Source organism: Malaclemys terrapin, chromosome 4, assembly GCF_027887155.1.
Source record: "Malaclemys terrapin pileata isolate rMalTer1 chromosome 4, rMalTer1.hap1, whole genome shotgun sequence".
NCBI classification, from domain to species: Eukaryota; Metazoa; Chordata; order Testudines; family Emydidae; genus Malaclemys; species Malaclemys terrapin.
In genome coordinates, this window is record NC_071508.1 from 85,682,477 (window position 1) to 85,705,665 (window position 23,189).

General features: G+C 44.7%; 1 protein-coding gene across 1 annotated transcript in view; it reads right to left on the reverse strand.

Annotated features, from left to right (window-relative positions):
- Positions 1–23,189, reverse strand: part of DCAF5 (DDB1 and CUL4 associated factor 5) — a 103,452-nt gene that overhangs the window by 23,536 nt on the left and 56,727 nt on the right. Inside the window, exon 7 of the mRNA XM_054026507.1 lies at positions 4,440–4,506. Within this exon, the coding sequence (XP_053882482.1) occupies positions 4,440–4,506 (67 nt within the window). The remainder of the gene's footprint in view (positions 1–4,439; positions 4,507–23,189) is intronic.

A 23,189-nucleotide genomic window follows, 5' to 3' on the forward strand; every position in this document is an offset into this window, starting at 1 on the left:
CACTTTCCTCTCCTCTAAGTGCATCAGAATTGATTCCTTGAGGACCTACGCCATGATTTTTCCAGGGACTGAGATGAGGCTGTCTGGCCTGTAGTTCCACGGATTATCCTTCTTCTCTTTTTTAAAGATGGGCCCTACATTAACTTCTACTGGATACAGCAGTACAAGCTGCCCAATAATGCCTCCACTCTGGAGGATGTCCTCTCTGAATAGCATCTGCCTTCACAGCCCACTCAGGGTTTGCCTTCTCTCCCAAGAAAGCCAACAAGGGCTTTTTAATGGTAGTTGAGGTGGTAGTTTGTGCGATATGGACAAGTTTTGGTCACTACTGAGTTGAGGTGGATTCAAACCAGGGTTCTAGAAATGAAGGGATTTATATCCAATCACCAGTTGTCTGAGACACAACAGACTTTTTAAATTTAAAGTGTTCCAGAGTACGTTCCCACTGGATTAGATCACTTTCCCCCCAAAAATAAAAAGTAAGTTCCACTAATCATGTTGGGACTTTGAGAGCTTAAAACACAAACTTGTCTCCAATGCAATAAAATCTTGCCATCTAATACTTCAAGCATGAAGAGCTGTTTGCATTTGCAATGACATTGCAAAAAAGGTAAGAAAAATTGCATAAGTCATGCTGAAAATTGCCATAATTAGTTTAGTAACTGGACCACAATGACAGGCCTGTTACTGCCAGCTGTTACAGAGTTATAGTCAAAGATGTTATTAAGAGAGATTTGGGAATGCAGTTTGCTGTTCTGATTTATTAAGCAGCTCAAAAGTCTGGTAACAGTTATTTCAATTAAATAACTCAGTGATCATCTGATCACCTTCTCCAACCCACAAAATAATAATAAAATTCCTGTTGCTAAAACAGCTTCTTGGAGTGATATTTAAAACACACACACACACACGCACACACGATTTGGTAAATTCTGTTGAAAAACCACAAACAGTTAAACAAGGTTTTAACAGTTCTGCTGAGCAGCATGGGCGGGGCCTACATCTCATCTCGCTTCAGCCTTCCTCACTGCCAATAGAAACTTGTAGAAATACTGGTCATTTATTTGGCTAACCAAATTCAATGTCCCAGCATGGTGCTAGGGTGCCCTGTGCTGCAGGAAATGCTATCCATCAGAAGAAAGATAAAACTGAGGCTCTGCCCACTTGTACCCTTCGATGAGGAGTCCATAGCTCTAATGAGGGAATTAGCTAAAAAACTCACCAAGCCATTATGATTATTTCTGAAAAGTAACTGAGAACTGGATAGGAACTGGAGATGTGGGGGAAGCATGGGAACAAATGTTCCACCATCTTCAAGGAGGGAGGGAAAAGGGTGAAGGAAGTGTGATCGCTGGCACTTATACATATATATTACATTATCCCTATTAAAAATAATCAAACATACAGGGAGAAAGTTGGAAAAATGCTTCTAAGCTTCCTAACTTTTAAAGAACTATTCTATTGTGACATAAGACTCTCAAGGTAAGCAATGAAAGCCCCATTGTGTGGGACATTTAAAACTAGGCTGAACAAATCACTGGAGAGCTTACTGTGGAGTGGGGAATGGCCCAGCCTATCCACTGGGAGAACATCTCTAAACTACAATTATTTGCAAGAGTAGCAGAGTTTGTTACAGAGTCCTGGAAAGATGCCAACACAAGTAGTTGCATTCCACATACAGTAGAATCTCAGAGTTACAAACACCCGGGGAATTGAGGTTGTTTGTAACACTGAAATGTTTGTAATTCTGAACAAAACGTTATGGTTGTTCTTTCAAAAGTTTACAACTGAACATTGACTCAATACAGCTCTGAAACTTTGCTATGCAGAAGAAAAATGCTGCTTTTAAGCATCTTAATTTAAATGAAACAAGCATAGAAAGTTTCCTTAGTTTACAAAAATTTGACAAGGTTTCCCCTCTTTTTTTTATAAAAAAGTTTAGTAGTTTTACTGTTTAGTAGTTTTACTGTTGTTGGTTTTTCTGTTCTTTTTTGGGTCTCCGCTGCTTCCCTAATGTGTACTTCCGGTTCCAAATGAGGTATGTGGTTCACCGGTCAGTTCGTAACTCTGAGGTAAATGCAGTTCTATTTGAACAGTGTATTCTTTACTGCCTCCTCTAATCTGCTGTGGGATGATGCTGTGAGCTGTTAAATAGCTATCATCACTTTCCACCCTTGATGTGGCTACATTTTGGTAATGAGTGAAGTTCTCCTTACCTAATAATTCTGTAAAGCAATTTCAGGCTTGCAAGAGAAAGGTACCATATCATACACAAATCATCAGTACTGCTCCCTTAAATATGTATTAATAGAAATATTATGTCTCAAATCAATTGAAGAGGGTCATAACTCAGCTGTAGTCATATCTTTACTAAAAATACCAATAATTAGAACAGTACAACTTTAGTTCATAACATTTATGATTGCCCTCACTCTACCTTATTGGATCATGGGCATACAGACACTTCTTAAGACTCGTATTGGAGGCCAGAAATGGAGCATGAGGGAATTTCCTGTATTAGCTAAGGTGGGGTGTGATAAAAAAGGCCTCAGCACACCTGTGGAAGGAGATTTTTTTAATGTAAATGTCGGTAATTTTTGTAGTCAAACCCTACTCACTGGGTTGAAAAAACTGCCTTGCCGGTTTAGAAAGTACCTTTCATCACAATAAAGAAGGCTACATAAATTCTGGAGAATTCCCCCACTCCCTCTTAGGTTGGAAGAAGAGGTGAGTGAAGAAGACAGATAACTACAGATCAGTTCATCCTAGATGAACTGGATGGCTGGCAAATTAGTTACCACAGAAGCCAATATCCATAAGCTGTATAATAGCCCCACTATTACTAATGAAAATCTTGAAGAGTCATTGTCAGATCAAAATTCTGGAAATGTTCACTGGATACATTAAAATGCATCGGGGTTTAAAAACAGATTAGCAGCACAGGACAGTTAAATTGGGCCTCCTCCAGGGAGTGGCATAATATCAGCAAATAAAGTGATGCCTATATGAGATAGGAATGGTTTACCAGCAAGAGTATGAGCTCAGCTAAATTCTTCCAAAAAGGGAACCACTCAGGTTACAGGAGATCAAGACATACATAGTCTATCTTGTGATTTTCTGATCATTACTGCATTTGACATTAAGCAATTCGTTTTGTAACTGAAGTGTTGAAATCTTATACTACTCCCACCCTCAAGTTACAGGAAGAATGGACAGGAAAATGTTGACTAACATGACATTTTAATTTGTGCGAACTCTAGGTATCAGCCCTTGTACACAGGTGCTCATCTGCTCAGCACCAAGTTCAGAATTGCATGGTTCACAGCCAATAGCTGAAGACAACTAACAGAGGGATGGATCCTCTAGATATTAGGGCCATCAGCATCCATTGCCAGAGAAATGCAATATCCTGAATCCAGGAACTGACCGAAAAGTAAAGGAAGAGTATATGAACAGGCCTATTTTAGAATATAAAAGTGTAATTTGGAATCTACACATTTTCTCTTATTAATTTCAAATAGCTGTTTTAAACCAAAAAGTTACACAGGAAATTGAGGAGAGTGATTTCCTAGAGAAAGGATGAGAATGTCAAAGGAAAAGGCAGGACAAATCCATATAATCCTGGTAAAGAGACGTTAATATCTTTAAATTTCTATGGTCTAAACATAGTCATCAGTTTTGTATCCCAATAAAATAGATTATTATACAGAATCAAGTTTAATAACCAGTCCAAAATTAAGAGGCTTCATTTTCTCCAAAGTTCTCCAGTTTGCTGAGCCTTTTATGACCTACTCTCCTAATAGCAGCTAGCTCTCATAATTCACTGTACCTGACCAGCTTTTAAGAATAAAATAAAAACTTGGCACTTTACTTAAGGCAAATTATCTGCTGCATTACTATGTAACTGTAGCACAGGAAGTCGTCTTCTTATTAGCGGATGTGCAATGTGCCTCAGGTGGCACGTGACCAGGATTCATCACCGAATTTGGTTAGCTGGTTGGATCATTAACTTCCCCGACTTGGGCCAAGTACTGATGGGGAGTGCAAGTGAATGCTGATCCGTGCCCCCCAGCACAACAGGTCATACTTAATTGTATTCAATACAAATAAGGTACACATTTTCAGCAGTGAGGGTTAATAACTGAAGCAGTTTATCAAAAGAAGTGGTATATTCTCCAAACACTTGACGTCTTTAAATCAAGAGTCAACGTCTTTCCAAAAAGTTATATTCTAGATTAAGCACAAATTATTGGGATCAATGCAATGGAGAGACTGGGTGAAGTTCTAGGGCCTGCATTATGCAGAAGGTCAGGCTAGAACAGACTATATGAGGGTCCCTTCTGGCCTCAATCTATAATACAGTATGATATTGTGCAATATTTTGAGAGGTAACTAGTATTTAAACACTAGTATTCGTCAGATTCCACATGCAAACTTACCTGCTTCTGGATCCGGAGGAATCCTCCACATGTATAAGTTGAAGTCGTCAGAGCCAGAGAGGATGTACTATTAGAAATAAAAATAAATAAAGCAAATTACAGGTGAGGCATCACTTGAATTAGGTTCTCTTTCTTAAAAGTGAATTGAGAGAATTCCAGCTGTTTGGTCATGACTTTTAGAACTTCAAAGTTTTACTTCTGTGTGTGTCTGGACAGGCTGCTGCCCCAGCTAGGAATCTCAGAACTCTGGACACAAAAGGACGAGAGTTCCAAGCAAGTGTCTGCTGTCCGGGTTTTATTTTTGGTCTGCTATGCAGTCTAGCCTCCAAGGCAGAGATGGATCCAGACCAAAATCCCAGACCCAACCACCCTGAACTTCAAGCTCTCACCCTTTCCTAAACTCAAAATTCTTCATCCTCAGACACCACAAGCATCTAGAATGTGCCATATATTCAACCACCCTGCACCACTGATACCTTTATGAAGATTACCATGAAAAGTCACTCACTGTTGCCAAGAAACATCTTGCTATTATTCAGTAGAAGGAAAATGACCAAATCTAGCTCTCTCTTCTTAAATTTCAGCCAACGCCGCAAATACGAGTTTATCACAATACTGTACTTTTTTTGGCCTATAGTTTTGCTGGGGAGGTGATTACAAACAGCCCCTCCTTTCAGCAGCCTATAATGGATGAACAAATGCTTTATATGTACACAAAGGCACAATGCACATTTCTTTATGTATTCCCTACTTTGCATAGTGCAAAGAGTCAGTCTGACTGATGTTTCACTCCATATTCTTTATGAAAATATGCTTATGATATGAATAGGACATAACCGATGTACTTTATGCAAGATGGCTCATGTGAGATATCATTGGAAAGGTTATGATTTATTGAATGTGATTATCCAATTTGTATGCCAGTATCATTTCTGTATCGGCAGTTAGGAATATTAATTATGTATCTGTATTTCAAATGTGTTACTTTGGGTGTCAACCCCAATTAGTTCTTCAGGTACAACAATGGAAAAGCCAGACAGGGCTAATGGGCCATTAGCAGAGACAATGGACTGTGAAAGAGCTTAGGCTTCCTGTGGACACTCCAGACAGCCTACAAGTAATGGCAGCCACAGCTCTGCAGAGACATGGGTCTGAGTCACCTGGTACTGGACCCACCCTTTGGAATACCAGTGTTCTTCCACTGGGAGACAAAGGCTTCCCACCATACAAGAGCTATATAAGGCGGGGAGTGACAGCGAGGTTCTCCTCTGCCTCCCCACCCTAAGAGACACTGAAAAAGACCTGGAAGCAAGAACTGAACTGAGGGGAGAAGGGTTGAGTCCAAGCTGGAAGGGCACCCAGCTTGTGAGTAATATTAACTGAGGTTTCAAACTGGAGACCAGTGTAGCTGTCTTTCAAGACTTTCTGTAATCTGCCTGCAACAAAATCTAGGGTAAGAAATTACTATTTATAACCAATTTCTTTAGTGAAACAAGCTTAGTTTGCGTGTTTGGTTTTATATGCTTAGTAATCTGCTTTGTTCTGTTTGCTACCCCTTTAACCACTTAAAATATGCCTTTTATAGTTAATAAAATTTGTTTTGTTTCTTATTAAACCCAGTTTCTGTAATTTCTACTGGGGGGAGGGGGGCAAGGAGTTGTGCATACCTTCCTCCACATTGAGGGAGGAGGCGGATTTCATAATATGCCTTTGGGTCTGCACCCCAAGGGAGGTGGACACCTGAGTGCTGGGGCACGTCCCTTAAACTGAGCCTTCCCAGAACTGATCTCAGTGTCTGTTTCATCATGCAGTTGGGTGTGGCCCTGCTTGTGTGTGTGCTGGAGGAGGCTTAATAGCCTGGCTCAGCAAGACAGGTAAAAAGGGTCCCAGGCTGGCATAACAAGTGGGCTCAGTGGTATCTCAACACATCAGGTGGCATCCTAAGGGATCCAACCCATCACAGTGACAAGGGGACATTTGAAAAAGAACATTTCACTGCCTTCCAGTTGCCAGGGAACACAAAAAATACCTCTTACCATATCTTCCAACAATCTGCTCTGTAACTCATTTACCTTAATCTCAGATGATGGACAACAGGGCATGTAAACTAAGGACAAAGGGGCAGATTCTGGTCTCAATTACCCTGATGTAAACTGAAAGTAACTCTGTTGAGTCTACTGACTTAAGAATCATTTAAATTGGTGAAAATCTGATTAATCTAGCCCCCCCCAAAAAATCAAACATTTTTTGTAAGTGAGAGAGAAAGAAAATTTGGCCTTTTCTTGACCCCTGACAGAAGATAAGCTCTACTTGTCTGGCTTGAGTTTAACTGGTTTTCATTCTCCAGGGATAAACAAACTCATCAGGCAGAGTGATAGCAGACTGTGAAGAGACAGGTTCGGTGATCTTAACACAGGACTAAGAAACAAAAATAAAGCCAAACGACATGGAGAAACATACAATTTTTACAAGGTTGTGAATATGATAGTTATTTTACAGGTAAAATATGTGCTGCCACAACAATGCATCAGACCTCTGGAATCCCCTCACATTCCCCCCCACCGACACAATGCAACCAACTATTCTTTTCTCCTCACAGCTCCAATTTTAAAACTATATGGGTATGAGTAAGCATCTACAATTGCAAATTGCCTATTTACTGAGGTGAAGGAGCATGGATCAAACATCAGTTGCTTTACAAAACTTGTGTGCACTAGTTCTGTATTGCTTAGAAACCCTTCCTTTCAGTGCCAAGCACTCCAAAGAGTAATTCCTACAAGCGAACATGTTCAGGCACTTAGGCAGCTTACCAGTGCCAAAATGACCTAGTGGTGCCAGGAATATAAGCGGTTCCCTTTCATATGACAGCTTATAAGTGCTAGCCCACAGCAGGCTAGGCGACTGTGCCAGATCTACATAAATTAGGGCTTATGCAGGCAGCCTCCCAAACAAAAACAGTTCAAGAAACAAAGCAGTTCTGCAAATGGTATTTGTTACACAAGAAAAGGCTACATGGAAAGTTTTGTTGTTGTTTTTGTAGTTGTTTAAATTATACAAAGGGTTGCCATCTTATCAACATTTGCTACCCCAGAATGTAATCAAAGCAGAAACTGCTCAGCACAGGGGAAAGATGGTCCTAGTTTGAAAATAAAGTGACAAAATATCCCTGAAAATGGTCCAAGAGAACGCTAAACAAATGCTTCTATCAGGAAACATCTGATGCTGAACAATAATCAAGTTTCCCTCTTTACCAAAATCACTGTCATACCCAGCACCTCATGTCTTGCTTTACATAATATATGTACTACAAAAGAATAACCAGAAGGAATTAGTTTCAGATTTATTTTTTTAAGGGGAAAGGGAAAAAGAAATCAAAAGAAAAACCATTTGTAAAGAATAGAACAGATGCATACAGCCCGCCTGGAAACTTCAAAATGCATCAGGCTGCAGCTATGCTAAGAGTCTGGTTTGGGAGCAAACTTCTTTGGGAACCTAGTAACAAAGGGAAAAACTGAGGCTACGTACGTGGTGGTGTCTAGCAATCCAAGTTTTAGGGAGTCTAACTTGCCATAACTTGCATGCCAAGGAGCTGGAAGAGGAAGTTAAAAGCTCCTCTCCTACTTTTTAAAGTTACTCTTTTTAAAACTTTCCTGCTAATCATTCACTTCATGCTATAGTCCTCTCTCCCATTGATGAAGCTGCACAAGCTTAAACTTACTTTAGAGTCAGTGTGCCAAATTCCAAAGTGAGGCATGTGGGTGCATACATGGTATGATGTAGCCTGTAGCTGCAAAATTTGCCACAGACTTCACTTCTTGCCACAGACAGATGTACCCGAGTCCCAGTTTTCATTTTAAATAGTGAGTTGTGCCTAGTGATAGCCATCAAAAGCTGTTAGTAGTGTAAACTGAAGAGTCACCTGCACAAGTCTGCAGACAGCTTGAACCAATAGCTCAGTGATGGGAGATCAGAACCCCATGGACTTTGGGTAGGAGTAAAAAGCCACATTTTAGAAGATGCCAAGAATTCAGCATTTCTGTCACAGAATTTGCCATTTTGCTGCCGTCAAAGCCAGTAGCCAACGTTCCCACCTCCCACCCCTCCATATCTCCTTGCCCTGACAGGATCTCCCTATAGTTGTCTCTTGTTTTCCAGCTTTCCTCACAATAGCAGTTAACTGGATTACAGAGCATGCTCCCTACACTGTTGCATGGAGCCATGAAGCAGGGGTCAGGAAACCAGAACTGGAGTCCAGTTTACAGTCAGGGACTGGGGAGCAGCCAGGAGTGTAGGCATGTGAGCTGCACTGGCTGAAGAACAATGCAGCAACTGAAGCTTAAAAAGGAAGATGAGCTGCTGAAGCCATCAACAATCTCCCCGTGTCTCTGGCACATTCAGAGAGGAAAGGAGGTTCTGATCTGTGCTGTCTGTACAAGAGCATTGGAGCCAAAGCCTGGGGCGTGTAAATGGGCCACCTGTCCAGGTTTGTTTAGACATCTATTTTTGAAAATAATTAATTTTACTTCAATTAGTATTTCAATGAACCATAGTTGCATGTGGTATTGGGGGATAGGAATAGGAATGAAGTATATTTCATGACAGAATGAATTAATACTGCTGTAGAACACAGCGCCATGGTTATATGTTGGTAAGTGTCAGAAAGCCACTAAGCTGGTTTAAAGAAAGGCACCAATTGAAGGAGCCATATAAGCAATGTTCTGTCAGCTTAGACTCCACTTTATATGTGGTCCAAGGATCTTAGATTGTAAGGGAATGGGCAAGACTAACTCCTAACAGAGTATCTTCTACCAGCTGATTTGTAGAGTAACACTGATGAGGATCATGGAGGTAAGCCAGCAGAGATGAATCACGAGGGTGGTAGGAAATAGTGAAAAGATAAATGGTGGGCCCCCAAATAGAGGAGTATTGAAATAGTGGTGACTTCTGAATCAGGCCAGTCACTGAGGGAAGAGCTCACATGCTCAGATGTTTGGTAGGAGAAGCCTCCACCAATGTTAAAAACACCTGCTTCATAGTCTGCATTTTTTGCTGCAGTAGCTGATCACTACGGTAGATATTAACATGCAGGATGTTCACATGTGCCATTAACAGAAAAGTATTTGCTAAGAATCAGCACATAATTAAGTATTTCATTCTTTTAAAGGGAATCATTAGGAAAAGGATAGATAATAAGACAGAAAAATCATATTGCCTCTATATAAATCCATGGTAAGCCCATATCTTGAATACTATGTGCAGATCTGGTCCCCGCATCTCAAAAAGGATATATTGGAATTAGAAAGTTACAGAAAAGGGCAACAAAAATGATTAATGGTATGGAATACTTCCATATGAGGAAAGATTAATAAGATTGGGACTTTTCAGCTTGGAAGAGAGATGACTAAGGCGGGATATGATTGAGATCTATAAAATCGTGGCTGGTATGGAGAAAGTAAATAAGGAAGTGTATTTACTCCTTCTCATAACACAAACTAGAGGTCACCAAATGAAATGAACAGGCACCAGGTTTAAAACAAGAAAAAGGAAGTATTTCTTCACACAACACACAGTCAACCTGTGGAACTCTTTGCCAGAGGATGTTGTAAAGGCCAAAACCATAACAGAGTTCAAAAAAGAACTCGATAACTTCATGGAGGATAGGTCCATCAAAGGGTATTAGCCAGAATGGGCAAGGATGTTTGCCAGAAGCTGGAAATGGGCGACGGGGAAATCGATCACTTGATGATTACCAGTTCTGTTCATTCCCTCTGAAGCACCTGGCATTGGCCACTATCCTGAAAGACAGGATACTAGGCTACACTGAGCATTGGTCTGACCCAGTACAGATGTTCTTATGAAGGATCAGCCTCCATCTATGCTGTTAGCAACAACAAGGGGAAAAGGCTTCCAAATGACTACAAGTTGCTGATTCAGAAGTTGCCTTAGAAGGAAGAAAACTCTCAGGTGCGGTTAATATCTGCTGCAGAAGAACACATGGATTCATTCTCAGAGCTGTAAGTATGCATAAAATGCTTGGAATTAACAATGACTAGGACTTTGGCCGAGTTACTTCTAGACTTGTGTGTTCTTCTTTTGGTCCACTGCAGCTCCTCCCATTCCCCCCCACCTCCCCACCACAGGCGATACACACAAGTTGAGATCTGATCTTTGCTGCTGCAGTCACACAACAACAAACATTAGCACATTCTAGAATCCTGCTGCCTTCAGGTCTTTATTTCCCTATTGTCGTCTGTTGGAAAGCTCTCCGTATCTTGCAATCTACATTTCCTACATGAAGAATTTGAGAATTCCACTTTCTCTTATCCCCATGAAATGGTTATTCAGCTATACTGATTAAAGCAAAGTATGTGTGTAAGGAAGGGTCACTTGATAAGCAGTATTCTATATCCATCTCAACCCACACTTTGTTCTAAAAAATAAAAATAAAAATAAAAATAAAATCTGTAGTTGCCATTAGGTCTTCCATTATATTAAATCAGTCCTATGATATGAGAACTACAGGGCAGGTTCAAATGGATAACAAAGGAGATATTTTTCATATGGAGAATATTAATTGACGGACATCTACTTTACAATTTCACTGGAATTATTGTAATAATTCCACATTTCTTGTGTGTAGAAAATATGCACTTGTGCAAGCAACAGGAGAATTTGGTATTTATCAAGGACCTGTTTTCAGTACTGTGTCACTGTCATATTAGCAGAATGCCCACTGGCCACAGCTGAGACAAAAATAAAAGACGGTTACTCACCGTTGTAACTGTTGTTCTTCGAGATGTGTTGCTCATATCCATTCCAATTAGGGTGTGCGCGCGCCGCGTGCACGATCGTCGGAGAATTTTCTACCCTAGCAATACCCGGCGGGTCGGCTGTGGAGCCCCCTAGAGTGGCGCCTTCATGGCGCTGGATATATACCCCAGCCGACCCGGCGCCCCCTCAGTTCCTTCTTACCGGCTACTCCGACAGTGGGGAAGGGGGGCGGGTTTGGAATGGATATGAGCAACACATCTCGAAGAACAACAGTTACAACGGTGAGTAACCGTCTTTTCTTCTTCGAGTGCTTGCTCATATCGATTCCAATCAGGTGACTCCCAAGCCTTACCTAGGTGGAGGGATCGGAGTGAGACATTGCTGTATGCAAAACTGCTGATCCGAATGCAGCATCGTCCCTGGACTGCTGTACCAGTGCGTAGTGAGCTGCAAATGTGTGGACTGATGACCAAACTGCAGCTCTACAAATGTCCTGGATCGGAACCTGAGCCAGGAAGGCAGTCGAGGAAGCTTGAGCCCTCGTGGAGTGAGCAGTGAGGTGCGGTGTTGAGACACCTGCCAGGTCATAGCAAGTCCGGATACAAGACGTGATCCAGGAGGATAGGCGTTGTGAGGAGACCGGTAAGCCTTTCATCCGGTCGGCCACCGCAACGAAGAGTTGCGTCGTCTTTCTAAAGTGCTTTGTGCGGTCAATATAGAAAGCCAGGGCCCTGCGTACGTCCAAAGAATGCAAACGCTGGTCTTGGCGAGTAGCATGTGGTTTAGGATGGAAGACTGGGAGAAATATATCCTGATTCAAGTGAAACGGAGAGACCACCTTAGGAAGAAAGGCAGGATGTGGACGAAGCTGCACTTTATCCTTATGGAAAACCGTGTAAGGGGGCTCGGATGTAAGCGCCCTGATTTCAGAAACGCGCCTTGCTGAGGTGATGGCTACGAGGAAGGCGGTCTTCCAGGATAGATACAGAAGTGAACAGGTGGCTAGTGGCTCGAATGGAGGCCCTGTGAGCCTAGAGAGAACCAGGTTGAGATCCCACGTCGGAACGGGCTGACGTTGTTGTGGGTACATCCGGTCTAAGCCCTTGAGGAATCTAACGACCATCGGGTTAGAGAATACCGAGGATGCGAGTTCCCGTGGGTGAAAGGCCGATATAGCAGCCAGGTGAACTCTAATTGAAGATATCGCCAAACCCTGCTGTTTTAGGGAGAGGAGATATTCCAATATGAGAGGAATAGGTGCCTGTAACGGGGACATGGCTCGTTGTTCGCACCAACAGGAGAACCGCCAAGTACGTGGTCCGTGTTGAAGGCTTCCTACTGCTCAGCAGAATCTGTTGGACAGAGTGCGAGCATTGCCGCTCTGCCTGGGTGAACCATGGAGCAGCCATGCCGTGAGGTGGAGTGATTGTAGGTCGGGGTGACGTAGTCGGCCGTGGTCCTGAGAGATGAGATCTGGACACAACGGAAGCGGGATCGGCGTCTGAACCGAGAGCTCCAACAGTGTGGTGTACCAGTGTTGTCTCGGCCACGCTGGAGCGACTAGAATTACTTGAGCCTGGTCTCTGCGTAGTTTGAGTAGCACCTTGTGGACCAGTGGAAATGGAGGGAAGGCGTAAAACAGGTGGTCTTTCCAAGGAAGGAGAAACGCGTCCGATAGAGAGCCCGGGGCTCGCCCTTGCAGGGAGCAGAATACGTGGCACTTCCTGTTGGCTCGAGATGCAAACAGATCTACCTGGGGAAACCCCCACCTCTGGAAAACAGAATAGATGATGTCCGGACGAATAGACCACTCGTGCGTCTGAAAGGACCTGCTGAGTCGGTCCGCTAAAGTGTTCTGGACTCCAGGGAGGAACGATGCCGTGAGATGGATTGAGTGGGCGATGCAGAAGTCCCACAGGCGAATGGCCTCTTGGCATAGAATCGACGAACGTGCTCCTCCTTGCTTGTTGATGTAAAACATGGCCGTGGTGTTGTCGATGAGAACTAACACACAGCGGCCACGTAGGAGATTGAGGAATGCCTGGCACGCCAGGCGCACCACCATCAGTTCCCGAACATTGATGTGCAGGGCTAGCTGGGGTGCAGGCCACAGGCCCTGGGTATGGTGTTCGTTGAGATGGGCACCCCAACCCAGAGAAGAAGCGTCTGTGACCAGGTGCAGAGAGGGTTGTGGGGCGTGAAACGGCATCCCCTCGCAAACCACACTGTGATCTAGCCACCAGGTGAGGGAGGTCAAGACCGAGTTCGGAACCGTGATCACCATGTTCAGGCTGTCCCGATATGGGCGGTATACCGATGACACCCAGGTCTGGAGTGGGCAAAGCCGAAGTCTGGCATGTCTGGTTACGTATGTGCAAGAAGCCATGTGACCCAGGAGGGTGAGGCATGACCTCACCGTGGTAATTGGGAAGGCCCTGAGTCCTCGAATGAGGCTTGTGATGGTATGAAAACGATTGTCCGGTAGAATAGCTTGTGCACGTCCGGAGTCTAGGACTGCCCCAATAAATTCTATCCTCTGGGTAGGCTCTAGAGTGGATTTCTCTTCATTGAGTAGGATGCCCAACTCGTGGAATGTGTGTACTATTATGTGGACGTGAGCTCGAACTTGCTCTCTGGTGCGACCGCGTACCAGCCAGTCGTCTAAATACGGGAACACCTGTATCCCTTGCCGACGAAGGTATGCCGCCACGACGGCCATACATTTTGTGAACACTCTTGGGGCCGAGGATAGGCCAAAGGGAAGGACTGCAAATTGGTAATGCACCTTGTTTACCACAAATCGCAGGAAGCGCCTGTGAGGCGGGTAGATTGCTATATGGAAGTATGCGTCCTTCATGTCGAGGGCGGCGAACCAGTCTCCAGGATCCAGGGAAGGGATAATAGTCCCCAATGAGACCATGCGGAACTTCAACTTTACTACGAATTTGTTGAGTCCGCGTAAGTCTAGGATGGGTCGCAGACCCCCTTTGGACTTGGGGATCAGGAAGTAGCGGGAATAAAATCCCCTGCCCCTTAACTCTAATGGAACCTCCTCTATGGCCCCCATAGATAGGAGCGTAGAAACCTCCTGTATAAGAAGTTGCTCGTGAGAAGGGTCCCTGAAGAGGGACGGGGAGGGGAGGTGGGGGGATGAAGAAAACTGGAGAGCGTACCCCCTCTCCACCGTGCGAAGGACCCAACGGTCCGAGGTTATAAGGGACCAAGCACGGTGGAAATGGGAGAGGCGATCCCGAAAGGAGGGGGCTGGATCCTGGGAGATGACTGGGGCGCCGTCCTCGACCGCACCTTCAAAAGTTCTGCCTGGGGCCTGAAGGTGGCCGAGGTGGCCCCTGGTTCTGACCGGGTTGAGGGCCGGTCAACCTTCTCCTACCACCTCGCCCCCGCCTTCTGGTAGAGTCCTGTCTCGGACGAGGTGGGGGGGATAGAACCGCTGAGGTTGAGGCCAAAATGGCCTGCGCTGGGGTCCCGGAACATGCATCCCCAGGGAGCGCATGATTGTTCTCGAGTCCTTGAGGCTCTGCAGACGAGAGTCCGTCTTGTCCGAGAACAATCCGTGTCCCTCAAATGGTAAATCCTGCAGGGTTTGCTGCAGTTCCGGAGGCAAGCCCGAGACCTGGAGCCAGGAGATTCTCCGCATGGCGATACCTGAAGCCAGGGTTCTCGCAGCCGAGTCTGCTATGTCCAAGGAGGCCTGTAAGGAGGTCCGTGCCACCTTCTTACCCTCCTACACTAAGGCCCCAAACTCTTCCCTGGAGTCTTGGGGGACCAATTCCTTGAACTTCTTCATAGAGTTCCAGGAATTAAAGTTATAGCGGCTCAGGAGCACCTGCTGGTTAGCCGCTCTAAGTTGTAGCCCCCCGGCTGAATAAACCTTACGCCCAAACAAATCGAAGCGCTTAGCTTCCTTCGATTTGGGCGCTGCGGCCTGTTGACCGTGGCGCTCCCTTGCATTCACTGATGACACCACCAGTGAACACGGCTGGGAATGAGTATACAAGTACTCATAGTCCTTTGAGGGGACAAAGTACTTTCTTTCCACCCCTCTGGCTGTGGGTGGAATAGAGGCAGGAGTTTGCCATATCGTAGTGGCGTTAGCCTGGATCGTGCGGATCAGGGGCAACGCCACTCTGGATGGAGCATCCGCAGAGAGGATATTCACAATGGGGTCCTGCACCTCCACTATCTCCTCTGCTTGTAGGTCCATATTACATGCCACCCTACGTAATAGGTCCTGGTGTGCCCGGAGATCTATCGGGGGTGGACCTGTGTTCGTTGTGCCCGCCACTGCTTCATCTGGGGAAGATGAAGAAGAAGCCTCAGGTGGCAAGGGATCCAAGGGCGGGTCCTGGTCCAATGAGCCCTGGAGCGGAGCATCACCTGCCCCTGGGTCCAGGACGTCAGGTGGTGCGGGTACGGAAGCCTCCATGCCCCCTGGAGGAGGGCGAGAGATGGTGGACTCTGGGGCCCTTCGCTCAGAGTGCACCGAGCGAGAGGCAGATGGTGGTGAAGCCCCTTGTGCTTGGTGGTACGCCCACGGGGTCCAGAACGACCAGTGCGAAGGACCCCGAGCGGGATCCTCCGCTACCTCCTGCCAGTGGCCCATGTCCGGTTCATTGGCCTGCCCCTGAGGGGGGTATGCCGATCTCGATGCCCCATCGGAGGAGCGAGACACTGATCTCGATGGCCATGGCAGTGCCGACCGCGCCAAGATGAGCTCCGGAAGATATGGTGCCGTTCGGTGCCGGTCTGGAGATGATCGGTCCCTATGCAGTGCCGGTGCCGAGATCGGGATCGGTGCCGATGACCGCGTCGGTGCCGAGAGTCCGACCTGGACGGCGATCTCGAGTAGGCCTTGTGCCGGGAGCGGCCCCTCGACGTCGAGCGTCGCTCGTATCGGTGCCGGGAACTACGTCTCGAGGTCGAACGGTACCAACGATCATAACGGTGCCGCGACGATGATCTTAGCCGCGAGTACGACCGGTGCCGAGGTGATATTTGGCGCCGGGACTGCGAGCGGCGTCGGGACCTGCTTCGGGACCTGGATCGGTGCCGTGGCTCCAGTCCTTGAGACGGTGGGCGCATCAGGGCAGGTTTCCCCCTGGATTGCACCGGACGAGGGGCCAACGGTGCCGGTGGTTGGGGCGGTGCCGGCTCCGTGAGAGCAATCAAGTCTCTCGCTGTCGCAAAGGTCTCTGGGGTCGACGGGAGGCACGGTTCCACCACTGACCGCGGTGGTGATCCCGTCCGCACCGGACTCAACGGCCTCGGAGCCGGAGTCGACGGTGCCGGAGGCACCTGCTTTTGGTGCTCCACCGGTGGACGCGGCTCTACCCCCGGCACCGGGGGGGCCAGCGTCTTCAGGACGGCAGTCTCCTGCGCCTTACGGGATTTCCTATGTCCCGGTGATAACGATCGGCGCCGAGGCACTTGCGGCGGGTGCGGTGCCGAAGGGGTCTGGTGCCGCGGAGGCTTGTCCGACTCCACCCGCGGTGCCGGGGCAGTCGGTGCCGCCGGGTCACTGCGCACCGAGGCGCTTGGCGCTGGGGCTTGACGCGCCGATGGAGTGTCCGGGCTAAGTGCCACCTCCATGAGGAGTTGCCGAAGCCGAAAGTCCCACTCCTTTTTGGTTCTCGGTCTGAAGGCCTTACAGATCTTACACTTATCTGTTTGATGGGACTCTCCCAGGCACTTCAGACACGAGTCGTGCGGGTCACTTGTGGGCATAGGCTTAGCACAGGACGCGCACTGCTTAAAGCCGGGAGCCTTGGGCATGAGCCCGGCTACGCGCCGGGGGAAAAAGGGGGAAGAACAACCCCCTTAATCCCCTTTAACTATATAACAACAACTATTAATAGAGTAAACTGAACAACTATCTAACTATATAACAACTACAACTATAACTACAACTATCTACAAAACAGAATAAGCTAGGGAGAGTGGAGAACAGCTATGCCGCGCTCCACAGTTCCAACGACCGTCAGGGGCGGTAAGAAGGAACTGAGGGGGCGCCGGGTCGGCTGGGGTATATATCCAGCGCCATGAAGGCGCCACTCTAGGGGGCTCCACAGCCGACCCGCCGGGTGTTGCTAGGGTAGAAAATTCTCCGACGATCGTGCACGCGGCGCGCGCACACCTGATTGGAATCGATATGAGCAAGCACTCGAAGAAGAAGGATATGTCTATGGAATTAGTTGGGGGAAATGTCTCCAAATAAAAAAAAATTAAAGTAAAACCCTCAGGAAAATACCACTGCCTGACAGGAAAAATAGTTCATATTCTAGGCTCCCCTCTTTCCCTGAAAGACAAGACCAGACAAGACCAGTTTGTTGACCAAGCCTTCCCTTCTACACACAAGACCATTGTCTCCATGCCTGGCTGTAGTCCGCAGTCCCGTGAACCCAGCTCCCTTTAAGCCTCTCAATATGAGTTTTTCTCATCAGGGCAGCCACTTCTGAGGCCTCTCTCCTCATAACTGTTCCCTCCCTATTACTAACTCCAGCCAAAGGGCCTGGCTTGACACTTATGATTGTGGAGTAGAGCTGATTTAATACCTGTATCCAGGGCAGACTATTAACCCCTTCTTACCCTGTCTCAATGGGGAGTTCGTATACCCAATCAAAAGTATGGAGAGAGGCAGGTAGAAATTATTCCTAGAAGTATTTGTTAGATTAGAAAAACTTATGAATAGAAAGCTGTATGTAGTGATGTAGTCATGTCAGTCCCAGGATATTTGAAAGACAAGGTGGGTGAGGTAATATCTTTTGTTGGACCAACTTATGTTGGTGAAAGAGAAACTTTCGAGCTTACAAAGAGCTCTTCTTCAGGTCTGGGAAATGTACTCGGTGTCATAGCTAAAGGCCAGGTCTACACTACACACTTACTTCAGTATAGCTATGTCATTCAGGAGTGTGAAAAATAGTTAGTTATACTAGTTATACTGACCTTAACCCCCCATGGAGATTTTATACAAGTTTCAGTCCCCAGTCAAGCGAACATTTGTACATTTGCTACTTAATGAAACTTATCTGTACTCCTGAGGTAACAAGTGCCTTTTTCCCCAGCTTCACCATCTCTTTCCCTGAGTCCAGATATCAAATCTACCTTTCCCTCTAGAAGATCAAACAAAAGGAAACCAAGCCATTCTATGTAAAAAGCATATAAACAAACCAAAATAAAATTCATGACTAAGACTAAAAAGAATACAAGTCTGATGACTCTTCTGTGGGGATTTTTGCCTTCCAAGACTCACTTCATAAAGGGCAGGGTCTTGCTTTCTAAATAAAATATATAGGATTTATGCAACACACCTATTCTGCCTTTGAAAATTCACAAGCCCCCTCTCCCCCGCTGCCCCCAATCTACTGTACAAGTTTGCCTTGCGTCCTAAAATGGCTTTTAAGTTTGGTTAATGTTGAAAACCAATTCCATTAACATGGCTGTGCCACGGGTGTGGACAAGGCACAAGACATACTGAAAATCATGCAGGCCTATGTAGTGTGACCAAGAGGAGAGATTTTCAACACACAAATTTGACTATGATTAGGCTGCTGGTGCATGAGACCCACTACTCATAAAGTCTGCCAATATTGTCTTATTGTGTTCTTGTACACCCCCATCGATCTGTCTGTATCCATCTATTGCCTTGTTTCATTTATTCAGTGTTTGTACAGTGCCCAGCACAGGGGGCTCCTCAGTGTTATGGTAACAACAAAAACACTGGCTTCAAAGAAAAAAAAAAAAAGTTATCCTTTTTCACACTAACCAGCACAATTCTATTAACCTGAAACTGTTTTCCAGGCTGGTTTCCCCCCCACCCCATGTTTGAGCCATGTTAAGTAATTAAACAGGCCTTATAACCTCCCCTTATCCTCAAGGAGCAAGTCAAGGGCAGAGAAGAATCTTCTCCATTTATAACATTTACATAAATGTTTACAAAGCATACAATGTTTGTCCAATTAAAACGGTTGGAGAAGGAAACATTTATCAACTATTGTTGTTAACCATGTGCTGATCAACTTACACAGATCCCCAAAGGCTTTCTCTGCAGTAATTGATCGATTGTTGCCCAGTAAGAGACATGCTGGTCTAATGAACTGTACTGACTGGACAAGAAAAGCCAGATGGCTGTGTAACAGAGAATACGGAACTGCACTGAAAATTCAAATCAAACCATTACTCCCACCCCCAACACACACCCCAATCTTAAAAGCAACTGAGTGTCCACGGAGCAATTTTGAAGACCTGTCATACAAAACTGTCATCAAAACCTATCAATCAATATTTTGCAGACTCACTGCATAGTAAAACTGAATTTTTAATCACCAGGCGAAGTAGCTGAAAATCTATGACTGCAGATTTCTGCAGCAAGGAAAATATTCCCACTATGTCCAAAAGAAAACAAAGAAGAAGTTTCTATGCACGCAGAGAGGAAGAAGGGTAGATGTAGACTATTTCTGAACATTGCTACAGCTGCAGGCACCCTGCATGCTTTTCCTGCTCTCTTGAACCCAGTGACTACAAAATTCTATTAATTATGAGAATTCAAAATTCTTAGCCTTCTCATCACTATCCATCTAGAAAAGGGCAGATTTTAAGCTTGATTCTGAACACAGTTTGTCCTTGTCTACACTTGCAGTTAAACAGCATTCGGTACCAGTTCAGCTGTACCCATCGCTGGCCCCTATTTTGTTAGCAACAGGTAATTTTTTTTTTTTTAAAAGCGTAGATCAGACCACACCCATCATCCTGATGAGAGAAGTCCTTACACTGTAGATTTCCTAAAGTATACATAAAAGAAGCTCCAATTCTGCAAACCTCTGAAAGTACTCGAAATCAGGGCTCCTTGCCTGCAGAGCCTAAAAGGAGCACAGCTCCTTTTGTGCTGACCTCAGTGGCCAGAGGACTAAAGCTCTCCTACAAAGGTCTGCAAGAAATGAGGGAGAAGAAATGTACAGGGCAGGAAGGTTGCAGGGAGACGAGGGGGAGTCAGCAGAATCAAAGGGGGCATTCTCTATCACTTCTGCTGAGACTCAGATCCCATGAAGTCTCTTTTGGGATGGGATGGGATGGGATGGGATGGGATGGCAAACACTGAAAGTGACAATGTTTGGCTGTGGAATTGTGTTTCTTCAACTTCTATATACAAAGCTCAGTTCCAAATACAGGCTTTTAAGATAAATAAAAAAATCTTTACCAATGAAGACCAGCCATTCAGCAAGCTGACAGACACCAATTTTATCTCTGCAAAATTTAGTAAGACACTAAATTATTTTTTATGTAAGGAAGTGTCCAACCCCCCCACCCCCCCAAAAAACCCCCATATTTGCACACCGAGTCCTTTACATTTCAAGGCCTGATGCTGCAAGAGAAATTAGTTGCTGTGCGCTATGGTTCATACTCCGGCATCCTTTCACACAGGAAAAGCTTACACGTACTCTTTAGAGAGGAAATCGCTCCTTTAATTTTTAAAGAATTAGACACTGAAGTATCACTGCCTCAAACAAATTCATTTTAACTAGAAAGCATGCAGGAAAGTACAACAAAAGTTAGATTTCTATACCACAGCAACACCCCCCCATTTATGGGGCTTAGGAACCATATAACTAATCCGGTTTGGGAGAGAGCAGTGCTGATGTTTTGATTAGTTGATGGGCATAAATCATATTATCCCCAACCAGAGTTTAGTGTGCAGAGTTAAACATAACGAAAGCTGTAACTTTATAGGGAGTTTGAACAGTCTGCAGTACAGCAAGTTATGCATTCCTGAAACTCCCCTTCAGTGTAATGTCAACAGAAGAGGCTGAGTGGTGATGTAATGTCTGAGGGCATGCCATAGATTCAAGACACTTTTTGTTCTATTCACAGGATACAAATTAACCCTTTTATTGAAGCAAGCAACAACCAGCTGTATATTTTACTAATAAAAGTTGGTTATTGGCATTCTGTTCATTTGCACCACATATTGTAGCTGGGAATCATGAGCAGGAAGTTTATCTATCTTCAGGTTTTATACCACCACCCAACACTAAGATACAAATGCCTTCCACTAAATGTATATGTACTGGGACAAACTGTGCTCTTCATTTAAATCCAGGCAGTCCCTCTAAAGTTGATAGGGTTCATTGGTGTAACTAAGGCCAAAGTCGGGCCTATTCAATCTGCCTTCCCCACACTCCTTCTGTGGGTGTGTGAGCAGCTAGGCTGGGCTGAGTTGAGCTCCTAATTAAGGCAAACAAGACACTATATTGTGTTCATTCACTGACCAAGATCAGAGCTCCTGTAAAAGGAAGAGGAGTCTCTTCTTAGTAAGTGGCATGCGAACAGTGTATTCATATTTAATACCTAGGACAAGGGCAGAATTTTGTGTGGATCCAAACAATAAAAGTTTTCATTTGGACTTTGGTCACCATAAGAACCTAGGTATTTGAAGAAGAGTAATACACCACTCAACATGAGTAAGGGTAGCAGAATCTGGCCCTAATATCATCATCCGTTATAATCCAAACAAATGGAAATTCATTATGGATTGATTAAAAAAAACACAACTAAAAAGAATGCAGATATTTAGAGCAAACTAGATTGAGGGTCTGGCATTTCTGGGAAAAATCTTGCATATTCTGTTTATTATTTCAACAGGTTCGTAAGGACAACGGTTATGTTAGTGTTCAGACTTGAATGATTCAGATGCTTTCATAGGAACACAAAGGCCTGTAACCAAGGGCACAGAAAGAAGCACGGCTAACTAGCCTCTACCCAACAAAAAGGATATGTTCTTGTCACAGCCTACGTGCCCAAAATATCTAAGTCCAATAGGAACGCAAACCAGTGAAGCACTTTTATATCATTTCTCTCAATTTCAGTAATGATTGAGATTCAGTTTATATTTTGTATGATTTTTAGTTCAGCAATTTCATAGTGAGGCTAAAGAATGAACATTTCTACTTTTTACAGCTTCAAGGAACAAGGATACTAACTCATCGACATTAGGCTTCTATTTTACTAGCAGCAGGCCTGCTTTAATACCATTTGCCTGCATGCAAATCACTTGCAGCAGGTTCCCATTCTCAATGACAAATATTACAGCATTTTCTATCCCTGTTCCATGAGATGGTTAACAGAGTCTATCAGAGAGAATGGGATTCCAGAGCACAAAGCCCTATAAAATAATAAGAGATAAACACAAGAACACCTGTAGAGCCTGATGGCCATAAAACTCTCTAACAGTTTCTATCTTCATCACTGTCTGGACAAAGAATCATCTACAAGTTCTGTTAACCAAAACTACATTCTTAGCAATGTTGGTTATTTAGGACTTTTGCCGTACAATGAAGAGTGTATTTTATACTCTCTAGTGGGAATTAACCTTTATATTCAGCTATCAGCCCAATATATATGTAAAACTAAGCAACTAGTGAATAATATAAAGGAGGACAAAGACATGGAAATCTGCCTCTTCCCCATCTCTAAACAGTCAATAAATTTACTTTTCTTCCTCCATGTTTTTTTCCTGGTTTTGCACGATCATTTGCTAATATGTTTATGACTTGTTCCGTACCTCATGCTTCATCTTTGAGACCCCTTAGAATGGTCTCTTTCCTGCCCCAGCTCCCAAAGACGAAATTAAAAAAATCACTAGTTTAGTCGATAGAACTCATTTCTCAAGTACAGCCCCCTCAACACAACCTCCATCTCACGCCCTATTAAGGTATGCCTTTGGTAACCACATGTTTTCCATTTAGGAGTATAACTTTTAAATCAAATACAACTTTGTCAGAGGGTCTCAACTTTTGTACAATACTCAGGATTTTTAATTGAAAATTGGAATAGCATATAAAGTATTAATCACTAGGTCCAATGTAAAATATTAAATCTTGAGTTACTTCCTGAAGATGTCTTGAACATAAAATTAAAAACAAGGCCTGAATCATACATATTGTCTGCTTAGCAAATACCAGAAGA